The 20,466-nt window shown below is 33.8% G+C and overlaps 1 protein-coding gene across 1 annotated transcript; it reads left to right on the plus strand.

Annotated features, from left to right (window-relative positions):
• The first annotated feature begins 4,774 nt into the window (after positions 1-4,774).
• On the plus strand, positions 4,775-20,069 carry Prosalpha7 (proteasome alpha7 subunit). The gene is made up of 9 exons (XM_067285871.1): positions 4,775-4,901; positions 12,316-12,398; positions 12,487-12,610; positions 13,397-13,642; positions 13,714-13,779; positions 13,848-13,894; positions 17,723-17,790; positions 19,801-19,865; positions 19,935-20,069. The coding sequence occupies exons 1-9, from the start codon at positions 4,881-4,883 to the stop codon at positions 19,974-19,976; spliced, it is 762 nt and encodes a 253-aa protein (XP_067141972.1). The 5' UTR covers positions 4,775-4,880; the 3' UTR covers positions 19,977-20,069.
• Positions 20,070-20,466: the final 397 nt, after the last annotated feature.

The following is a 20,466-nucleotide window of genomic DNA, read 5'->3' on the forward strand; positions in this document are numbered from 1 at the left end:
GTTATCCTTATCCTCCGAGCTTTTTTCTGTATTATCTTCAGATCCGTGCTTTACCTTTTGCAAAAAGTATGTAATTTTAGATTGCTTGCTTTTAGTTAAAAGATCTTTATAAATTTCCTTATATGGTGCTAAGCACTTATGAAGAATAAAGCAAGTATGGAATAAGGGAAAAACATCTGGCAACATCAAAAGCAGAAGCGTCGAGATCTGGCAACATCGAAACAAGTTTCGAGAAGGATCGCGTGTATCGACGGAAGGCGGGAAAAGAAAATTTACGTACTTAAGTACTAATAGTTCAAGAAAATTATTATTTTCGTGAACTATTAGTACTTAAGTATGTGAAAATTTATTACATTTCATGTTGTACGAGGGTTTTACCCAATTCTCAAACCGTGTTAGAGCGAATCCGTGCTATAGAAGTGCCGTGTTATACGGGAGTTACCTGTATTTCTCGATTGTGAATAGTCCCATTTATGATATTGTTTTTGATCCGTCATTCCACGATAAGACATATTTGCCCCATAAATAAAAAATAGATGCTAGCTGAATAACTTGTAGCATGCTAATGCAATTACTTAGAGCTAAATTTAAGAGAGAAAATGCTTGTGCATGAAGTTTAAAATATATGTCTGTATTGTACAATTGAATTTTTCCAATCCTTGAATTCCCTTATGACTAATCCAATCCATTTTTCACTTCAGAATTGTATGCTATGCTGTATTTCAAGCTTTTTGCAACTTGATATTGAAGTTTTTTTTATTCATTGTTGTGTTTCTGCATTGCAGAGTTTCAGTTGAGAACGGAATGGAAGCAGTATTATGAGTAAGCTTTGAATCTATCCTCCCTGATGAGAGCATTATAAGCATCAAGATAACAATTGTATTTTTATGGTTTCCATTCCGAGAGAGAATTATCTGAATTCTTGTGATTTTTTTTTTTTTTTTTAATGGACAACTGTTAGATCGAGGCATGTTTTACTCTCATTAGCTAGTTGCCATTATTCCATTATTCCATTCTCATGCTAATTTCCAACCAGTCCATTACCAATATCTGCATAAACAGCAAGAATAAGGATGCCTCCACCTGCCTGACAATATCTCCTCTCTCTCTCTCACACACATCAACTACTGCTACCTTTGTAACCCATCTCTCCCACTTGTTTACTTTATCTGAATCTATCCCTTTGCCCTTCCTTCTGACACTAGCACTCTACTTCTGATTTCAGCAGCTGAGGATGGCCCATTAACTGGGTGAAAAATGTTAGCATTCTTCTAAAAATTCCACTTTTAAAATCTTTGTTGTTCATCTAAAATCTGTACAGTCAAACCTGTTTTTATGCGGGGGATAGGGACCGCATAAAAGAAAACGCATAAAAAAATCGCGCGAAACTTCACGAGTGGCTATAAAAAATAGTTTTCGCAACACAATTAAAAATATATTTTTTATGCGGTGAATAGGGACCGCATAAAAAAAGTCTCACGTAGAAAATAACTCGAAACCGTACGAAATAACTAGGAATTGCTTTTTTAACTCCTCGGGCCTTTTTCTGCAACACCTAATGGGGAAAAAATCCTCTAAGAATTTTAATTTTTATATTAATTAATTATTTCCACTTAAATACGAATCTAACATTAAAAAGTTAAAAATAATCGTTAAATAATGATTTTATTTGATAAATATAGCTGCAGGAAGTGTTATTTCATTTAACAAGGCGTGAAATTTCACACCCGCAGTCTAAAGCCGGAGGGGAGCTAACTTACCGTATCTGTTCAAATATAACATAATATTTATGGTTTTTATGCTATTAAAATAAGAGGGGACCGAAATAAACGTATGAGAAAAAAATTTTACTGAATAAAAAATGAAAAAACCTGCCGATGTCATAGAAAACAACCAATAGAGTTTTTAAAAATTTTACAGGAGTCAATTATGTTCCAATTTGATTGAAATTTTCATATACCGCACAAAAACATTGACTGTATTTTCTAAAATCATCGTGTTTTACTTCAATGACATTTAAACAAACATATTAAATTTCTCTTATAATGATCAGTCCAGAGTTCTCTCATTATCTCAAACCAGATTGCCATATGCTCAATATATTTCCAGCCATCCCAATAAAGGGAATAGAAGTCAAAATTTAAACTGCATCTTTGTGATTATTCATCAGTATTTGCTACATCATTGCTCAATTAACCTTATTGACCACCACTAGGCAAGTTTGTTTATAGTGGACAAATTTGTGGCCAGCCGCATAGTATGTTGCACAATTATAAAGAGTATCTTCCATCAATAAATTGTTCTGGACGTTAGCCTGTAGTCGAAACCACCGAATACCCTTAGTCAGTTGTGGCTTTACATCTGACCAATGGGCTGGCTATGTGGAATTTTCTGGATTTTCTTTACCCATCTAACACTTAAATAGGGGCCAGTTTTCTGTAGAAAAAAATCTCTGGAAAGTAGCCCATCGAGTCAAATTAAATCAACAAATTCACTTCTGCCGACATCATCCGAATACATATATTATTACTATTTATTGATCCTTTCCGGATGGCCAATACAGTATATAGTAAAGCCATTCAAAAGTTCTGGAAGAAATACTTACATTATTAGAAGGAAAGAAAAAATTCTCTTTCCTCTTACCTGTCTCATAAAAAATAACACCCAATTACTAGTTAATATTATTAAAATTTCCACTATGACACTAAACCGATAAACTAGCAAAAGAACCACTCACTCTGGAAAGTGAATGTTTTCGTGCATTTTTAAAAGGACATCTTCGGGCCGGTATTGAATTTAGAACATTAGCCCGATGTAGACAAAAATAATTAAGCCAAGTAGCAAGTAATATGGCAATAGAATATTTACAAACATAACTTTAAATCACGTGACTTTTTTCCGTAGAAATTTAATTCTAGGTTCAAGTGTGCCATGAAATAAAGAAAAAAGGTTAAAAAAACACTGCATTAGAGGCTTATCGTCCACCTCGACACACAAAATGTTATAATGTTAATACCCGTTCATATTGTATGGGCTACTTTGTCAATAAGAAAAATTGTTAAAATAGAAGGAATAAGACAAATAATCAAGTTGCCTTATATTTACAGGGTGGCTAATAAATATTTTAGAATAGTTTACATACATTTAATATGACTAACTTTTCATAATAGACTTTAATTGCCACTGCAATTGCGATTATTGTCCTCACACACAGGCAATTGAAGCGTATTATGTAAAGTTTAATATGACAAATATATGTAAACTATTTTAAAGAAAAATTGTGTTTGCCAAGAAATCAGAAATTGAGATGAATGCAAAATGATCATATCAACAAGATATAACTTTTTATAAACATTATTCGAGATCCAGACGGTCGGTACGGTCATCTTTATCTTACCGTACGACTCGGTGGTGTTACATCCGGGGTTTTGAGAATACGAGTGCTGCTCGAAGCAGATTTGGGAAACCGAGGCACGTTTTCTTTCCCCCCTTTTTTGAGAGGTTTACTCAATGATCGTAGCATTACCGGGTGCTTCGGTATCGAGGGGTTCCGTAAAACCATAAACCCCGAATATGTCTCTGGGACCTGGGGTCAAATCCAGGTGAGCAACTTCCTAGGAATTTTTCACCAGCGATATGTCCTACCTGATCCCTCACCATCTGGCCGAACCTACAGTGGATATGCGATTTTCTTTGTACCCACAAGACAGAACTTGTAACTTTTATTAGCGCTTTACGAATGTGACTATTTAGAAGAGCATCATATCGATAGTTGACTATTACAAAAGAGGATCGAAAATAATGTTTCGCACATCAAATAACAAAAGTAAAGTAAGTATAGGTAGTCCCGGATTAGACTCGGAAGCCGAGAACTTCAAATACAAAGGCAATTTGACGTTTAAATATATTCGAAAAATGGATACTTGCTACAATTTAAGCAAGTTCATTTTTAACGAGAACAAAATAAAGTGAAAGCAATTTAGTGAGAAAAACGCCGGTAGAAAGCACCTATTGATTTTTCTTCTCTGTAAAGCGTTACATATTACCTGTGAGTTTACCAAATTAATTTTATAGAATCGATAAATTTTGTCACAAACGTTCAAGCGGAACATTTTTATCCGGCGACATCATTATAGGCCAGTACTTTGTTACGTTAAAATATCTTTTTATTTCGGTTTTTCGTCTTTTTCTACGTATGTATAGAGGGATTAGCCCGAAAAGGGGAGAGGGTCGGTCCCCGGCGCCATCGAGACGCGAAACCGGACCGCGCCGGGCTTTCCCGTCGCCAGACAACGGTTTCGCTATAATAATTGTATTTTGATACAAACGATACGTTATACATTATATACAATATTGAAAACAGTCCGACGAATAAGAGGCCGGAGGGCCGAGCGGTCAAGGTTAACAGCCTGCCGCCCTGGGGGGACCCGGGATCGAATCCGGACGGGTTGAAAAATCCCCAGGAGTTTTTCGGGGGTGGTCCGTCCGGATATGTCGGTCCCCGTCCCTCACCACCTGGCCGCCCCATTGTGGGCCTGGCCGAACTCATAATGGGCTGCTATAAGAGGCCCTCTTAGTGCCCACGGCGAAAAGAGTTAAAAAAAAAAAAAAAGTCCGACGAACAAGAATTGGAGTCTTCCCGAACGAAGCCGGAAAGAATTTTGGAAATAATTCGTAACTCGTCTAAATCTCTACGTTAATATTATTTAAAAATAAACATTTCAAGTTTTTCCAAAAGAGAAACGTCGTTCCAATTTTGCAAATTTAAAAAATAATTAGAGGGCATTTTGTAGAAAAAAAATGGATTTAGGCGAAATAAGACGCCAGGGGGCGCTATACCGTGACTGTGCGCCTTGATCGTCTGATTGAAAATACTAAACATGAGTTCTATCGGTACAGGAGTAAGTATTTTAATCGTAAATTATTTGGATTTACCAATTAATCCTATTTTGCTGAAAAATATTCAAATTAGCTAACTATTTAATCAAACGGTTCGCTCGTATTTAAAAAATGACGGTGAAATAATACAAGACATTCCTCGTTGTGACTTTAATGTGCCGAATTCGTGGAAAATTTGATTCATTTACAAACGGGCGCACGTTATGTCTCGTCTTGAACTGGAATAATGCATCTTGCCATTCGTAACTTTATTGAGATATTAAAATTGAACCTCCAGAAGTAAATGGAATTTCGACTTTTATACAGTTTTCAATGCTGGCTACGTGTTTCTAATGAATACACAAACTAGAAACGAGTCGTTAAGGTTTCGGTAATAAATGACATTTTGGTACTGACGTTTTAACGTAAAGCTTTGAACTCGAGTCTTTCGGGCAAAAGTTACCTCCTTTGGAGACCGGGGACGTTTCCGAGGGTGGCCGACTGCACGCGCGTTACCAAAAACTTAGGTGAAGTCGAGCTGGTCGAAATGGGATGTTGGTTTGTCTGTATAATATCTTTTGACGGTTGTTGTCTCGTGGACGTGTCGGAATGGGTCGGGCGACGTGTGGCCGCCTCTGTTTTCGGAATCCGATGCGTTCTCGAAAACGATTTGGTCGTCGGGAGATTTTTTGTCGCTCCCGTCCAAATAACTTTGGCGTTTCTCCACCCGATTCCTAAACGGTGCAAAAATCCTATTTATTTGTCGATCGTGTTTTTGGCAAGGTATCGAATGCGTGCGTGGCAGTAGAAAATTGGCACGCGTGACTGTATAAAATTGAACGTGCGTGCGTCGTCGGAATTGTGTTTTCCGAGGCGCGGGCCCAGATCGTCCGAGCCGTTCGGTCGAATGCTAGACTTCCGAATGGACGGACGGAGATGGACCTATTCTACGTTCTCTCTAACTGGCAGATGTTACGCCTTCTGGACTGTTGGGTTATGTTAAACGTTGCATCTACAAACAATAACCTGCAGTTTAGTTCGATGCTTCTTCGAACTTTTTTTGGATGGACACTCCCTCGGTTGTGACCGTTGTTAGTAATGCCTCCCGTTCTGTGTTCACAGAATGGGGATGGGATGCGACGGAGTCTATTGCCTCGCCCCATCGCCTCCTATCTTGCTTAACGCTCTCTTGGATAATTCAAACGCACACCCTCCATGGGGGATATCACCCACTTTGAAAAACACTGGTTTAGTTCTTCTGAAAAAAATTGCTGATACTGTCCTACTTAACAAGGTTTACATCCTTAAGAAGACAACCTAAACAAACTTTGGTGGGACTGCCATGCAGATTGGCCTCCCTGCTTTAAATAAATATATTGAAAATTTTGACAGTATTCTATTTTTCAAATACTTCCATGGCATTCTCTATACTGATAAGCTGAGCCCGAGAGTTCCTACTTGTGTTAGTTGCATTATGTCGTGCATTACTCTAATTTTCATCTAAATATCGCGGAAAGACTCATTTTTTTTACTACTCGGTTCTGTATGCCGACAAAAAGAATAATCTTTGTTTTGTAATTTTTCTCATTTTCAAAATATTTACTGTCGTTTAGACCAGTGTTTCTCAAACTTTTTGGACCGCGACCCCCCTTCTGCACTTAAAGATTTTAAAGAACCCCCGAAGAATAAGTGTGTGTCAAAAAGCATCCCGGAGGGAGGGGGTTAGGCTCGTATTTAAATATTTATATTATTTTTATTATTTATATGTACAATTTATTTAAGTAAAAATTATTTTATATATTTTTTATTTCTATTATTTCTAAACATGAATCCATAGTAAATTTATAAAATATTTGAAAAAATTGATCTGGCATCAATTTTTCAGCGACCCCCCCCAAATATTTTTCACGACCCCCACTTTGAGAATCACTGGTTTAGACTATTGTTTAAATTGAATGTTTATTCTCAGTCTTGTCTTAATTTTGCTTTTTTTAAAATAGTGTTTGTATTTAAAATTTTCCTATTTTTAACTTACAATTTTTGTTTTATAGTTTTTAATAGGACACTTGTTTTTTCTTACTTTGGAAGTGGTCATTTCACATCATACAAGACATTACTTCTGTAAAAATTAATGAATAATGAATGAACTTTCACTGTAGACATGCTCAATAATATATGAGCTTGAATATGCTGTAAGTTATTAATAGTGCTCATGTAGTGATATATTGAAACCCGAATAAAAACTTCTTGAGTTGTCTTTCTATTGATGAAAGCTGTATTATCTTAGATCAATTATCTTTTCTGTTTGTTTCAAAATGTGTGCAGGACTTTGTAACCATCCTCTACTAAAGTTATTCAATTTAGATATTGTGATGATGATCAGCATCATCATATAATATAATCGAGACGGGTTGATGATAATAAGTGCAGAGCCCAAACAGTTAGTTGAAAGTTGAAATTTGGTACATGGTACGTCACGAGAACGTACACTAAGAAGGGATTTTTGGAAACCCTTGCTGGGAAGAGGGAGAAGATGAATGCTTACCCTGACGAACTGCTTCTACTGTACTATTTTAGATGTGGTTTTTTTGCATTTTAGTAGGGTATGTCATGAGAAATGCACATCAAGAAGGGATTTTTGGAAATTTCACTCCCCCGAGGGAAGAGGAGGGGAGAGTTAGTTTTAACCAGTATAAAGCATAAATAATAAAGAAGGAAAGTAAATAGTGGCACATATAGCATACATTTTGGAAAGTAAAATAATTATTTTAATCATTTGCACTGTTTGGATAACCCAAAACAATAAATTCAAAATAAACGAAAAGTTGTAAATTTTAGAAATTTCCGTGGACCCTGGTCCTAAAACGAATTAGTTAGAAAACAAATGACGGACGATCTATTAAGTTTAACATATTTAGATTTTTATAGCTATGGCGAGAAACATTTAAAATGTACAACAACCTTGTCGCGTCCTTTGAGGTATACGAGTGATGCGACAAAAGAGGCATATGACATTGACCGGTATCGGCACCCTCGGGATTTGGCAGCCCGCATGCATGCACCTACCGGGACCGTCTCTGATTCCATCCATTAGTCACTCGTACGGAGCTATTTGACTAAGTGGATTGTTTTAAAATTTAAAAAGTAAAGATTTTATGTTATTTTTATGTACGTTTCTTTACAAAGCTATATTTAATTATAATTTTCTTTAAAAGTATATTCGTACAATTGGAGAATATTCTGTACCAGATACGAATGTGTACTATACATACATCCACCACACATTTTATTTCACCGAGTAAGTTTTTATTATTTTATTTATAATTTTAGCCCTTATATTGTGGCTAGCGATTCAGAATGTAATTGTGATATTAAAAATACATTTAGAGAAGTCTATGGTTTTTACTGGCTTATCGAACAAACAATACGAATGGAACCAGGATCATCACTGACGCACAATTAACTAATTGCCCCTGGAAGTTGGCTTCTCACAGAAACACAGCTTCCCTATCATCAAATGTCATGGCATGCCACTAATAGTTATATCTTCTAAATTAATTCGTTTGGAAGCGAAGATTGGCTAGAGACCTGGGTAGTGTAATGGCAATGCAGATGCATGGTAAATAGATGTTCCAGGTTCAAGAACTTGAACCTGCAACATCTACTTACCATGGATAGATCTTTTCTTGATTACCTGGATAGATCTTTTCTTTTCTTTTCTTCCAGAATATTCTAAATTCATTAATTTGTTTCTAACTACTGCATTTCCACATAAATAAGAACATAATCTTTTATGTGAAAATTGCTTGGTTTTGAATTTTTGAAACATTCTGCTTTGCTTATAGAGATGCCTTGTATATAAGAATATGCTCTTGTGTGTGCTAGCTTGTTTTAGCTTATACTTCTAAGAGCAATGTACTGCTGTGTCAATGCAAATTAAATGTATCTGTGATTAGCCATTATTAAAATTAAAAAGTCAAAATAAAAAATAATGCTTCCAATACTATGAAAGTGTTTTGAAAAATAGTGAATTTTTAGATACTTTGTGAAATATAGGGGTGATTTTCTCCATCTATAAGAGCATGCTCTTATATGCACAAAAGTACAGTATTAAATTTAACATAAGATAGCTGCTTAAAGCCTCCTTTACTCCAAATTATGTAATATCATTATTTATTAACCAGATTTTAGCCCAATTAAAATTCAGTTGTGACTGCTGGATCAGCACCATGTCATGATGCCACCACTATGTCTTAAGTGACATAGAAATCGCGATAGTGTTCTTGTGTGAGCAGTCGTGTATTTAGGCAGTTGGATCTGGGGTGGAGGCAACACTAGAGACAGCATATTTTAAGGAAGTGCACCAAATACAAATTTAACAATAACAAGTATCTGTTTATTAACTATAAGCTATTTACAATTAGGCTAAACATAGGCTGTTTATGGTTGGAAGATTGAACATGTGGGCAGTCCCTTTATATATTTTATAAGGCTTGTACATTGTATTAAAGGCTTAGTATATTATATTAACTATCCTCATGAGTCCCAGTCTTGAGAGAGCATTTACATAAATTCGCGAGCAGATAAATACCTTGTAGAGGATCTGAGAATGCTCTTTGTTGTCAATCGGGTTGAGGACTTGAATTGACGGCACGACGAATTGATGATTCGGAAGTTTTGGTGGATAGCTCTGGAAAGTCTTGGTATATTTGGCAAGATCTTGATATCTTGATATTCGGACTATTCGGGCAATGGGAGGGTCGTCGGAGGGAGGAAAGTCATTTAGGTAGGAATCTTTGATGTCGGTAAGGTATCCGAGCACTAGTGCAGCTCTGGTGAGGGCGAACTTTCGATGATGACGAACCACAATCGTCATTGATCCCTCCCTTTTATTGGGGGTCCGTTTAATTTTTTCTATTGTCCTTTTTTGGTAATGTTATAGGTCGTGACCAATAGATGAATTTCAGTTGAAGTTCCAGGTGACACATTTGGAAGATGTGAATCCGGAAAGAATCCGGTGGAAAACACAATCAAATCCTTTTATCTTTTTATTAATTGTTGGGAAAAATTTATATAGTTATCTTTGTGTTTAATATAAATTTTAAAATGTTACTTATTTATTTATTTTGGTTTATATAATTGTGCAAAAGTTTATAGTTAAATAAAATCTGGGATCTCACACAATGGTATCATTTGTTTACTATAAATTAGGCTTGGTTTATATGTAATACTAAAATTGATTCAAATGAACTTTGCTGGTAATGAGTATTTAATTTAAATGTCTTTAAGATGAAATTATGATGCTATCTTAAAAATTAAGATGTGACCTTATTCTAATTAAAACCATAAAAATACTGTAGGTAACAGTATTTCATAACATTTGTGTTGTTTTTCAATCTTAAGATTATTATTTTATTAAGTAATAAGATTGATTTCAAATTCCTGATGCATCTTAGGATTAAGGGAACAACTGCTGGAGAAACAAAGTAATTTGGCTTCAGGTATGTGATTAGGATGCCATCTCTTGATATATATAATTATTAAATTTATCAAGAGATGGCAGCCTAATCACGTACTTCAAGCCAAATTACTTTGTTTCAGATAGTTAATTAGACTGAATATAGCATAATAAAAAAATCCGGCAGATTGTACGGGGATAGTCCCAGAAGTACCCTACCTAACAAAGAAGACACAAAAAATTTGGAAAAACATATCTTTATTTCTCAACATAGTCTCCTTTTAGCTTGATACACTTTTCCCAGCATTGTTCAATAGCTTTGATACCTGTGAACTATCGAGCTTCTCAAAAATAGCCATCAACCGCAGACTCCACCTCTTCACTGTTGGCAAATCCTTTACCACCAAGCCATTTTTTCAAGTTTGGAAAGAGAAAATAATCCAAGGGGGCTAAATCTGGTGAATAGGGTGTGTGAGGAAGCAATTTGAACCTTAACTCATTGATTTTGCCCACTGCAATAATGGGTGTGTGAACTGGTGCATTGTCTTGATGAAACAACGCTTTCTTTTTTGTCAAATGCAGCTGCTTTTTCTCGATTTTATCACTCAAGCACGTCAGTAAGTTCATATAATACTTTCCATTGATTGTTTTTCCTTTTTGAAGATAATCAATGAAAATTATCCCATGCACATCCCAAAAAACTGACGCCATGACCATGCCAGCAGATGGAATTGTCTTCGTCTTCTTCGGAGCCAATTCTCCCCTTTCAGTCCATTGTTTCGACTGTTCTTTCGTCTCAGGTGTGAAGTGATGTACCCATGTTTCATCCATGGTTATGAATTGACGCAAAAACTCAGCTTTATTGCTGCAAAACATTGCCAAACACTCAATTGAAACATCCTCACGATGCCGTTTTTGTTCCGTTGTGAGCAAACGCAGCACCCATCTTGCGCACAGCTTTCTCATGTCCAAATTTTCAGTCAAAACGCAATGTATAGCACTTTTTGAGATGCCTACTTACTATGTCTGCTAGCTCTTGCACTTTGATTTGATGATCATCCAATACCATTTTGTGGAGTTTCTTCGCCATTTCTGGCATGGTCACCTCATTTGATCAACTACTGCGACGTTTGTCTCGGCAGCTTGTACGGCTTCATTTAAACTCTGCCACCCAACATTTTATTGTTGTAAACGAGGAGCAGACTCCCCAGAGTAGAATCTAGCTCAGCTTTGATATTGGTTGGACTGAGACCTTTCAAATGAAAGCATTGTATCACATAACGATGACCAAGTTTTTCCATGTTTACAAATTCACAGAGATTGTTCACTATTGATGGCTGTCAAACAAATACTAAACAATGTAGTGTCTTCAAACTTCAAACTTAAGCTTTATAAGGTTGGTACTTTCGACCACATTAATGTTTCAAACAACCACCACCTATACATCAAGTTGGTACTTCTGGGATGACCCTCGTATGATAATTTGAATACAGTATATATCATAATTTATTAAAATTTTTATTACATACAAAAAATTATGTAAAAATTTGAACTCTACTCATATTAAATTTAGATTATTGAGTGGTTCATTTTCCACATTACTTTTTGGATCAATGATTTTGTATTATGAATATTATGTTACTGTAAATTATGTTTTGCACAATGTAATTTGAAAAAGAATGGATAATTAAATAAATAAGTATTGTTTGATTTGAGGAAAACGAACAAATTTACAATTAAATTATTTTGCACTTTTTCCACATAAAAACTGTTAGTTTTATACTTGTATAGAACAAAATCGGAAAGGCTTGACATTTTATGATAAACAAGATATGCTTATTAAGGTGATTTATCATCTTTTAAAAATATATTAATAAACATTCAAAATGAAAGTAAATAGCAATGTTTAAAAAAATTAATTGTATTTTTTTCGAATAAACACAAATTCATTTTCTTGATTACATAATTTTGCTTTTCAGTACGATTTATCGGCATCACAGTTTTCTCCAGATGGACGTGTTTTTCAAGTAGAGTATGCATTGAAAGCAGTTGAAAACAGTGGGTTAGTAAACCTTACTTTAAAAAAAAAAAAAAAAAAAAAGGTGAATAGTGATAATTATAACAACATTTTTCAAACTTATTTTATAAAGGACGGCAATTGGTCTTCAAGGAAAAGATGGTATTGTTTTTGCTGTCGAAAAATTAGTAACGTCTAAACTTTACGAAAAAGGTGCAAACAAAAGAATTTTTACCGTAGATCGGCATATTGGTGTTGTAAGTAGCTTTCTAAAGTTAAATAAAAATCTGTTGATTAAGAATAATAATTAAAACCAAATATCTAATAGCTAGATTTCTTCAAGCTATACTTTTGCTAGCATTAAGTAATTTAGACTAAAGGTGGTACAAGATGGTGGTATAATTGTCTACCTAATATTAGTAATTGCATTAATTTTAGAATAAAATTTAATAATAGACTAATTGGGAAAAGATTCTAAATTATATATCTTGTAGTGTCATACCACATTATCTGAATCTAATACATTCTGGGAAATATTCTTACTTGTTCCTGGTCCATATGAGTAACTTAGTGTCATTTGGGGAAATTGACTGAAAACACTGCAAAACCTTTATTGTTCAATATGCTAGAAAGTACAGAATTATAGGTATTGTTAGTAAGAAAATTGGAACTCCTAAACACTTAATGAAGTTATTTAAGGATATATTTGTAAGCAGTAATGCAATGCATATCTTTTTACAGTATTCCATAGTAGAAATTGTGTTTTAACTACAGCCGTATTAGTATATGGTGTACAGTACTTAACTCGTAGTCATACAGTATTTCTAATGTGGAATACTGTAAAATTGTTATGCTTCCGGCTTCTATTAATATTTACTTTGATAAATGCTAACCTTTTAGTCAAAAATACTAAGTTTTACACATTAAAGTTAGCCAAAATATAGCTGGAAGAAATGTGGCATTTTATATATATTTGGTTATAAAGATTTGGATTTGGTGGAGGTTATACATAAATATAATAATTATAAATTTTTAATTTTTAGGCAGTTGCCGGTTTACTAGCAGATGCACGTCAGATTGTAGAAAATGCTAGAATAGAAGCTTCTAATTATAGAATAGATTTTGGTTCACCTGCACCACTAAAATTTGTAAAAAATAGAGTTGCTATGTACATGCATGCTTATACATTATACAGTGCAGTGCGTCCATTTGGATGCAGTGTAATTATGGGTTCCTACGGTCCTGATGGTCCTGAATTATATTGCATTGATCCTGCAGGAATATCTTGGGTATGTTGATATTTTTTTATCAGATGTTACTGTTTTTAAATGCATTTTAATATTTGTCAATTGTTTTGCAGGGTTATTACGGTTGTGCTATTGGTAAAGCAAAACAAACTGCAAAAACTGAGATGGAAAAAATAAAGGTAATTATTACAAATAAGAATATATTCTTGTATAATTTACATTTAATAAAAACATATTTATTTTTTAGTCTAAAGATATGTTGTGTGAAGAGTTAGTAAAAGAAGCAGCAAAAATGTAAGTTAAATATATTATCTAATCAATGATTACATCAAGGATTTTATCACTTGTCAAACTATTTTAAAAAGTAAATAGAAATTAGATGTGGTCAAAAAGTTTTTGGAGGCTGATTTAGTATCTTGAACTAAGTAACATTTTCATCATAAATTTATTCAAATCATCAAATATTGAAACAAGAATACTACAAAACAATTCTATGATGATTGTACAATGCTGTTTAGAGACACCAATTAGAAAAAGTGAGCTTCTAAACATTTGTAATCAAACGTCGACAAAAAACCTTAAAAAGCTGCATTTTAAAGGTTTTTTGTCGACGTTTGATTAGACTTTTTTCAAACTACAGTTAAATAATAAACATTACCATGAAATAAATGTTTATATGTTCAAGAATATTTTACATATCACTCTCTCTGTGATTCTTATCTGCCATAATTACCAGATTTGGAAACAAAAAATTACAAAGGGCTAAAGTTAAAATTTTTATGAAAGGACCAATTTGAATAGATCTGATTGATTGATTGAAGAGAATGGATCTTTTAAAATAGTTTGATACAGTACATATCAATTCCAATGCTTTTATATTGAAAATTTTTCCAGGAATTATAGTTACTATACTTTATCATTCTTAAATATTAATTCAATTCAACCTCCAAACTTTTTTGAACATACAGAGTAAGTCTAAAAGGTATTGATTTTGAAAAATCAGTACTCAGTAGTTAATGCACCAATATGAGCAAAACTGCACCTGTACATAAAGAAACTCTGAAATTTTTTCTTTTCTCTCTCTTGCTGGATGTAGTTATGCAGAATTTCTGCCAGATGGAATAGAGCAAAAATGGCAGCCACTGCAGTGGCGAAGACATTTTATGTCTCAAGTTCCATGCTAGCAAGTCTATTAACACCATTCGGCGTAGTTTTCAAACCACTTATGTGAAACATCACCACCAACGGGCAAGACAATTCATGCATGGTACACACAGTTTCAAGAAACCACTGTTACCTGAATGGATGTTGTATCTGGAAATGTTGTGATGTTGGTTGATGCCACAGCTACAAGACCATCCCAATTTCATATTCCAACATGACAGCAGCTCTGCACTTTTATCTCAATGTTTGCACCTACTTGAACAAGGCCCTGCTTCAACACTGGATTAGACATGGGTATGCCAACAATAATTCTTACAATGGCCTCCTTGGTCACCAGAGCTCACTGCTTGCAACTTTTTCTCTTGGGGACACATTAAAGACACTGCTTGTACCATCATTGCCTTCTGACATAACAAAGCTGAAGTCATGCATTGTTAATGCCATAGATCAAGCAGACATGCTGAGTGGTGTGGCAGGAACTAGATTATTGCATAGAAGTGTGCTGTGTCACCATGGTGCAAATGTAGGGACCAGAAAAATCAGAATTTCTACGTACACATACATGTTCATTGAGATATCTTCAGTGATGTGTGTGTAGCAATTTTTCAAAATAGTGGAGACCATTTTGATTTACTCATGATTATCAATTACATGCAATATACAATCAAAATATGTAAGTAAGTAAAAAATATAATGTACAGTAAAACCTATATTAATGGACACCTTTCTAAAAGGAACCTAACATAGAGGTCCATCTTTTTATTTATGATGTGTTCTGCTGATAAATGCAACTCTTCTATCACTGATTGGCCATTTAGAATAATTCTATTATATAGAAAGTTTTTGATTTTCCATGTTTATATCTTTGCCTATTCTTAATCTATGGTGAACAGAATAAGAAAAGACAAGGATTTATACATGGAGAAGTATTTTTCCTTCTTGAAAAGAGAATCTGAAGTGTATATATTGTTCCCCGTAAATCACCGACATTAAAAGAGACGACGATAATTATTGAATATCACAAACAATAGAAGTGCAGAATGAGAAAATTAGCAGAATTGTTCAAGATTGGGGAAAACACAAGATGTAAGATGAGATACTTAGCTATTGGAGCTGTAATGACAACAAGCAGCAAATTCAACATTTGCAAAGTGAAAATAGCATTTGTTGACAAAGTAATCAAAATGATTCTGACTACTTTTTCAACAAGAATGCTATTTCCATTTTGAGTTAGAATGCAGACAAAATAAAACTGTTCTTTTGCCCTCTTCCAAACAAAACTGTTTGCTTTGCTATTGAAACATGATTCATCCTCAAAGTTGCAGAACAACAACTAACAGTTCCGTTATGCAGAAGTATGGGTGAAGAGTGCAAAAAATCCCTGGTAATTGGAAAGGCTGCCAAACTGAGATGTTTCAAGAATGTACAGATTATGAAATTTGAAAACTGAATGGAAATCAAGCAGAAATGCCTGGATGGTAAAGGAAATTACGACACAGTGGCTGGACTAAATGAACAGGAAAATGCCGTACCAAAACAGGATATTGCATCATGTCTAGACATCAAGCTCAAAAATGCAGACATTATATTTCTATTAGCAAATGTCACTTCACTCTCTCAACTTTTGAAAATTTCAATTCTCTCTTGATCCAAAGTCAACTAGAGAGAAATTGTTTTGAAGCAAATGTGTAGCATCAGTTGAAACACCAACTAAGCAACTCAATATCTTCTGAGCCATTTCATAAATTTTAAGTATTTGGAAACAACTCGTTGTTGATGGCAGAACCTGTTCCTTGTAGCAATGAGAATGATTAATTTTGCACAGCTATTATAAATGATATGAATGCAACAGGATTTACTATGTTGCCTCCACAAGATTATCACTGCAAATTATTATATTGCCGTAGTCTTATGGCAATAGACTGACATTCCAACCGAGTGCAAAGTACAAAAACAATCCTTTGCATTTCTTGAACCTCGAAAAGTGACCAGAGTAACGACGACAGCGGCGATGGCCTCACTGCCAAAACGACACCTAATACAGAGTTAACAATAGTCAGACAGATTCTAGACTACACGAACAAGCTCAAGCAGTTTTACATCAATAGATAGTGCAAAGCTAGCACAAGATTTGTCTTATCTATCTAATTATGCATAGTAAGAAGCAGATGTTTGTTTTTTATACAATTGATTGTGACAAACTGGATGTTTTAAAAAATTATCATCCATTATCATAAGAATATCAGTATCATATTACTGTTATTTGTAACTTTGTATATTACATGTTCATAAAAGTAGTATGCACTATATTTAAAAGATGTTTCATTTAAGAGTAATTTTCACAAAACCTGTCTCGAGCAAACTCCTCTCTAAAAACAAACATATGGGACAGTTTCTTCAGCCTTGTAAATGTCCATTATAGAGATTTCGCCGTATACATATTAAATACTTAAAAAAAAATTAATTTAATATAGTGAAATACGGTGTAGAGACGAGTTGATTTTATACCCGACGAGTTTTGATAACTTTGAATTCCACTTAATTAAAAAAACTTTACTAAAATTTGAATTAGATAAATTAACACGTTCACGAAATATAATTCACCGAGGCATATATATTCCATTTTTTAAAGTTTAATGAAAAATCAATCCAAGGAAGAAAAACCATTTTTGGTTGCAAATTTGGAAATGAGAATTCTGTTCCCGCACCATCTCGTATAAAGTCAAGTTTAAGAATAACTTTGTATTCCTCATTTGGCATATAAAGAAGTATTGTTTTGTTGGAACTAAAAATTCTCAAAAAGTGACTGATGCTTCAGTATTGAAATTTTCAAGAACAAATGGAAGTACATTTAATGTCAAGAAAATATTTTTGTAATTAAAGAGAAATTTATATTTATAAATATTAAATAATTAGTTTTAAAATACTTTCATAATTTAGAATAAATTTTTATTTCAGTATCTATCTTGTTCATGATGAAGTGAAAGATAAGAACTTTGAATTGGAACTCAGTTGGATAGGAGAAGGTATGTGTTTTAATTAAACTTTGTAAAAAAAGAGAAAACATTCTTGCAAAAAATAATAACTAGAAACATTACAGCAATCATGACTTGTCATTAATTATTGAACAGTTGGCATTGATTAGGAAAATACACATTGCAGTGTTTTTAAAGCAGACTCAAATAGTTTATAAGTAAATACAAGTATCTTCAACATATTTTGGTTACTTTTTGCTTGCTTTATAGTTTATGTAAACACAAAAGTGATTTTTTTTTTTAAAGTTGTAGAAATCGAGACATTATCGCACAAGAATATACAGTAAAACTTTGATTAGACAATTTATGCTTCTAAAACTTCAATTCGTTTAAAAATATTATTACAATCCTTAGCTAGAATTAAGTAACTGTTAATTGTTACAACAATATAATGAATAATTTTGATACGTCGAAATCTATGACCGATAATAGCGACCGAGTCGACGTACCGATAGATTAACGAAATGTGCATTTTATACTTAAACCGTTTATATTTTGTAGATGTTTGGCCTTACGATACCGAGAATTAAGATACATTTTTAGTCGTTCGCTTCGAGTGTAGTTAATTGCAAAATTTACCATTTCGTTACATAGTTCCCGAGGAAACGTTACCGTCTCCCTAAAAATGTTTTAATATCGAATTAATTATTATATAGAATTATTATCCTTAATGACTGTTTGCTTTATTAATATTCAATATTGTCTGAAGTATTGGGATAAGCAGGATGATGGTGATTGATGTGATAATGAATTCATTTGCCATCACTGTTTGTTAAAAATTAGTGACAGAAATTCCTGAAGTACTTCAGGTATTTTTCTTTGTTGACTGCTAGCAAATACAAATGAAAATATTAATTTTACCCATTCTAACTTGTTGTTTAACATCAAATATCTATTTAGGTTCTCTCTAAATATATTCGTGAATAGTAATTTAAGAAATAACACAAAACTTATGGTTGAGTTCTTGGCCTTCAATTTATTATATATTTTTTAACAATTTCAAATGATTTTATATGAATATCCATTAAACAAGTTGACTTTTGGTGACCACTACGAACAATTGCAACAAATAAACAGGATTTGAAATATTGTTTACAAACAACTTAATTTTTATTCTTGTACCTTTATGAGAAAAATTGTTCCTATATTCGTTAGGTCCTTAGGAACAGATTAATGACAAATATAGGGGTTCCACCATAATGTAATTTTATCGGGGTAAAAATTTTAAGTAAAAATAGAAATGCATTTTAAATATAAACTTTGAAAAAGCAATCATGCTTTTCAGAGTGGTAATAAATATTAAAATTAGTATTTAAGAAATAACATTGAATTAGTTTCTTACTGTTTTTTAATGATTTAAAAATGCATTAATTTTCGTCCGATTTGATTTCCACCAAAATTAAATATCCTCATTTGGACGACGGGGATCGTATTCGTGTGGTTAGTATCTTTTTCTTTTCTGCACATCCTCACAACTTGGCGAAAAATGTTTAAACAACCGATATTGCACATCAGTTTTAGACTATTAAAAATTCTCCTCCTATAAAACCGGCTATTATGTTCTTTTTATCCTACCTTTTTCTAATAATTAATACAATAGACTTCAATAAAACAAACTTGTGTGTGTCATTTACACTAATACAGCCAAAGCTTTCGATCCTCCGATAAATTTAACGACTATTTCGTTCTTCAAAAGTGTAAAACAAAAATAGATCCCCAGAAAATTGACAATTTAAGTTCCTTTTTTATTGCAAGGTTCGTAGGGATGGCAAAATAAAAAAAAACACGGAATTTTAACGAAGTGGCAATTTCCACAAATGTTACTAGTTTTATCCAAATAAACAATTAATCCACACGACGGGTGTGGTAACATGCAGGCAAACACTATTGTGTTTCCAAACAAGTTAGTCGGTTCGGTGGTCTTCAACATCTAAAATATATAATGTAAATAAATTGACATTTATCAAAAAAATTTATATTATATACTTGTATTATCTGTAGGAACCGGCGGCCGCCACGAGTTCGTGCCGGAAGCGGTGTTTACGGAAGCCGAGAGATACGCAAAAGTAAGTGTCCGCTTTCTCCGCGCTGCAAATCCGGTAAACTATTTTGTTAACGTCATTTAATTTTTGTAGGAGGCACTAAAAGACGAGTCCGAGTCCGACGACGACCTGTAAACAGATTTTAACATCACCGTAATACGATTGCGAGGTTATGTAATTTTTACGTCTTAATTATTTTGGATTTATTAATAAAAGCGTCAAACACTACACGTTTTATACGTTTATTTCGGACACGTCTACATACGTGACAAAGAGACAATCTCGCACACAACACAAATCTTCTATCAAAAAAATATGTATATATAAAGTGGAGGAAAAGATTTCGGACGAAAAAACGTCTCGGTCGGAAACGTACAGCGTAACGTACGGCACTTCACGGAAGTCGTCTCGAGCGGATCGAGTCTCTCACAGGTATCCGAAGTAAGACAGTACGCTTCTGGTGTATCGAGGCAAGAATACGTAAGTCGTATAGGTGGACATTGCTATAATAGCCAGAAGAACGGTATCTGTACGATTAGTTAAGGACACACACAAGAATGCAATCTTTAGCTTTGTTTATATTTATGGGATGCATATAACAAAACCAACTTAAATTTTGAGGTTG

The sequence above is a fragment of the Centruroides vittatus genome, unplaced genomic scaffold, assembly GCF_030686945.1.
Source record: "Centruroides vittatus isolate TY-2023 unplaced genomic scaffold, ASM3068694v2 scaffold_3046, whole genome shotgun sequence".
NCBI lineage: Eukaryota > Metazoa > Arthropoda > Arachnida > Scorpiones > Buthidae > Centruroides > Centruroides vittatus.